Raw genomic sequence first — 3918 nt, 5'->3', positions numbered from 1 at the left:
TCACGTGTCAGAACTCAAGAGCCTCGGGCTGTCAGCTGCTGCTGCACCCCCACCTGCCTGGTGTGGTGGTGCGTCTTCTTCCTGCAGCTTAGGTTTTTAAAGAGAACTTGGGCCTTTTGCCTCGTAACATTACCCACGTCCACTTAAGAAATGTGCAAATACGAGAGAGGAGGAGGAAGACAGAGACCCCCGCCCAGGTGTCGAAGCGCGTGCCCCGCTGTCCGCCCCGGCTCACGCCGGTGTCTGTTCTGAGCTGCGGTTTGGGTTTGCAGGTCTCCTGGGTTCGCATCTGACCGCTCGGAGATCACACCAAGCTTTAGCCAAGGAAGGCTGGGGGTTTGTCCTGACGTCTGTGCGCCTTTACGCACCTGTTCGCTGCTGGAGTGATGTGATACTGGGTGCTCTGTTTCTGACACGGGGTAGCGGGGGGGTCTGGGGATACTTGCTGAGAGCTGGGTCAGACTGTCAGCATCGTCAGTGCCCGGGGGTGGCTGTCCCCCCAGCCCCGTCACCTCCTCAGTGTCCCTGCTCCTTGTCCCTGTCTGAGCAGAAGGTACTGTTTGCTTCTAACTCATACACATGTAACACGTATCACAGTCTAAATTCCATCACATACCTGCGACTCACTGTACTGCTGACAAGGTGAATATGGGTCCCACTTTAAATGAAAACATTTTTCCTCTTGGCGTTTGTTTGAGGGGATCCAATAAGCCCGTCTCCCGTCCCCGCCTGAGCTCTGGAGGAGCTGAGACATGAACGAGTCGTGCAGGGGGCACGAAATGGCTCCTTTATTGTGGGTGAGGCTGATACTGGGGAGCAGGGCTGTGTCTGCAGGCAAGTCAGCGGCAGGACTCAGCCGCCCACAGCCAGGCCCGCCTCCCCCGGTCAGCCGCGAGGGGAGCGGGAGGGACGCCTCTGGCTGTGCCTTCCCCAGGCCCCAGTCACCCCAGTGCTGCTCTCCCTGGGCCCCCGTGTCCTGCAGAGGCACCCACCCCACCCTCCTCTCCCTTCCACAGAGTCCTTGGTGCTCACGCACTTGCTCCCTGTTTGTGGGGAGAAGTCACCACATGGAAGTAGCTAATGCGGCACTTCTGGGCCCTGACACGGGCGTACGTTTGTCTCAGGCGTAGCCCAGACTCGTCTTAGTGGTGAGGCTCAGCCTGCAGCACAGGGAGTAGACGTGGACCCACTGCCGCCACACGGGCTCACACTGGGCTTGCTGGGGGCTCCTGCCTGCAGCACAGACTGGGGTGGGGCTCGGGTCCTACCCGGGCACCACCTCGGACCTTGAGTCTGAAAGCTTCAGGGCAGAGGCGGCTCTGAGGCGGCAGGCAGCTCCCACCAGCGCTGAGCCTGGGGCCTGAAGGAATCTAAGCCGTCCGCCACCCCGAGGCGGCTCCCTGTGCAGTGGGCTGGAGGCTCTGTTTGCTTCATCGATGAACTCTGTAACCTGCATTTGAACAGCCGCATCCTAGACTCTGTAAAGGACTTTAACTCTTTGTCAGTTGTCTGCATTTCCTTTAAGCAGCTGTGGAGGCTTGCGGTGCGGGAGGTTCTCCCTCGGGTTGCTCAGAGCCTGTGCCCCGCACGTTCTCACCGCAGAGGGTGCGCTTCCTCCTGACTCGCACGGGGCGGGAGAGGGTCTGTGTCACAGCTGCTGCTTCCCGTGTTCCTGCCGCCCTCCTTCCCACGGGCACCTCTCTCGACCTCTGCTTTGCAAAAACTCAGTGTCAGGAAATGCCCGTCCAATCCGGCCCCTGGTCGCCAAGCACCCCCTTTCTCGTCTCACTCCCCCGCTCGTCCCTTTATGTCCCTCAGAGTTCAACATACAGTCGTCCGCACTCGTCCAGGGTCTCAGTTCAACCACAGAATGAAAATATTTCATGGAAAATTCCAGAAGTAAACAGGGCATACGTTTAAAATTGCCTGCTGTTCTGAGACGCGTGATGCAATCCTGAGCTGTCCCAGGGAGTGAATCATCCCTTTGTCCAGCATCCCGCACCGTGGACGCTCCCCGCCCGCCAGTCACGTATCTCAGCACTCGTATCCCAGCTGCCCTGGTTTCCCTTGGCAACGGGCCCAGCGCTCAGGGGGGCTGCTGGCAGCTCAGAGGTGCCCAAGGGAAGCCGTAAGGTGCTTCCTGTGGGTGAGCCGGGCAAGGTCTCGCCTTCGTGAGTAAGAAAACCCTGTGCTGAGGCTGCGGAGATCCACTGTGAGGGTGACTCGCGTCCCCCAGGACCTGAGGGGGGAAAAGGGGTTGCCCAAGGGAAGCCGTAAGGTGCTTCCTGTGGGTGAGCAGGGCAAGGTCTCGCCTCCGTGAGTAAGAAAACCCTGTTCTGAGGCTGCGGAGATCCACGGTGAGGGCGACTCTCCCGTCCCCCGGGACCTGAGGGGGGGAAAAGGGGTCCTTCCTTTGCGTCTCGCCTCGGCCCGCGAGGGTTCCGGCCACGGCGGGACGAGCGCCTGTTAGGGCAGCGGCGTGGGATTTGTGGGTGGAAGACAGAGCGGATAACGTGCCCTGACCCACAGGGTGGAGTTTCCCGGAAAGCGGAGCCTCTGCGGGGCCCTGGGCAGGAGCCCGAGACAGGACCACCCTCATCACTGCGTCAATGCGACCATCAGAGCCGCTGAGCTAGCAGTGGTGACCGTTCACCTGGCCTGGGCCCGCTTCCTGAGTGGCTGCCTCTCGCTGGGCAGGGGCGGGAGGACCGGCACCTGCAGGCTCAGCGCCGGCCGCAGGCGCAAGGGCTTCCCACATTCACACCCTTCACTGTCCTCCTCCGCTGTCCCCAGGAGCCCGCCTCCAGCTGGCATCAGCCCGGTGTGGTGCGGGGCTTACCCAGCAGGGAGCCAAGCGGGGCCCCTGGAGGGGGGAGGCCTGCTCCCCGTGTCAGAAGCTCAGGAGAGGCTGGGCCGCTGGGGGTGCCGCTGCTGCCACCGAGGTCGTGGTCCCCTGATGCCTCTCAGATGTCTGCTGGGAATGGCCAGTCACCAGCTGGATTAGGGGATGGGGCCCAGGGCGATGTTTAGTTGGGGGTCCTTGATCAGAGGAGGTTTTTAAAGCCATGACTGACAGTTCACCCCCATGGTGAGTGCGGAGAGGAGGAGGCTGGGATCCAGCCCAGGGCACAGTCAAGGTCACGGCTGGGGAGGCCAGTGGGCTGAGCGAGGTCTCACTCGGCACCGTGGGGTCAGGGCCCTGCGTGTGGGCACAGGGAGGGGCTCCTGCTCCTGCCTGTCGCTGGCTCAGGGGCAGCTCAGAAATGCTGGGAACTGGAGGGGGCAGGGGCCACGGAGGCTTTTCTTAACCTGGGGGTTTCGAGAGTCTTTGAGTCCTGATGGGAATGATGGAGGAGAGGCGGGGGTCTGGCCCGGGGCCCCTGGCTCTGGTGGGGTTCGGCGGGATTGCTGGGTTTGTGAAAAGCGGCTGCTGGGAGGAGAGGTGGGGGTGAGGGACAGGCCGGTGCGGCCAGTGGGCAGGGACGCCGAAGGCAGTGACTAGCAGCGTGTCCCCTGCTCCAGACGCCCTGCGTGCTGGCCGTGAGCCCAGTGTCGCCAGCCCAGCGCATGTGGTTCCTCCGTCCTGGCCCTGCTGCGTGGCCGCGTCATGGTCACAGTCACAGTCACAGTCACAGTCACAGTCACGTCCCATGAGGCAGGGCTGGCACTGCGCTCTGCCGCCTTGCGTTCAGGGCTGAGTGTGCGTGTCACTTCCCAGAAAGATGCAGGTGCGGCGTGGGCGATGCAGGCGCCGCCTCCAGGCCGCTGCGCCTGCTTGGGGGGCACACATGGCAGGACCGCCCTCTACACCAGGGCTCCGGACGTGTGTCGCCCGCGGGGAGTCCGGAGGCCCCGGCTTGCCTGCCCGCACAGCCTCTTAGAGGCACGTGTTGATCTTGTGATAAACTTCAGTCTCAC

At 62.6% G+C, this 3918-nt stretch overlaps 1 protein-coding gene across 1 annotated transcript in view; it reads left to right on the top strand.

Annotated features, from left to right (window-relative positions):
* The window catches only part of CEP104 (centrosomal protein 104kDa), a 36441-nt gene that overhangs the window by 16082 nt on the left and 16441 nt on the right, over window positions 1–3918 (top strand). Inside the window, exon 4 of the mRNA XM_014546190.1 lies at window positions 149–272. Coding sequence (XP_014401676.1) covers window positions 149–272 — 124 coding nt within the window. The remainder of the gene's footprint in view (window positions 1–148; window positions 273–3918) is intronic.

Source organism: Myotis brandtii, unplaced genomic scaffold (genome assembly GCF_000412655.1).
Source record: "Myotis brandtii unplaced genomic scaffold, ASM41265v1 scaffold434, whole genome shotgun sequence".
NCBI lineage: Eukaryota > Metazoa > Chordata > Mammalia > Chiroptera > Vespertilionidae > Myotis > Myotis brandtii.
Note: the sequence above shows the minus strand (reverse complement) of the source record. Positions and strands in the feature narration are given on the sequence as shown.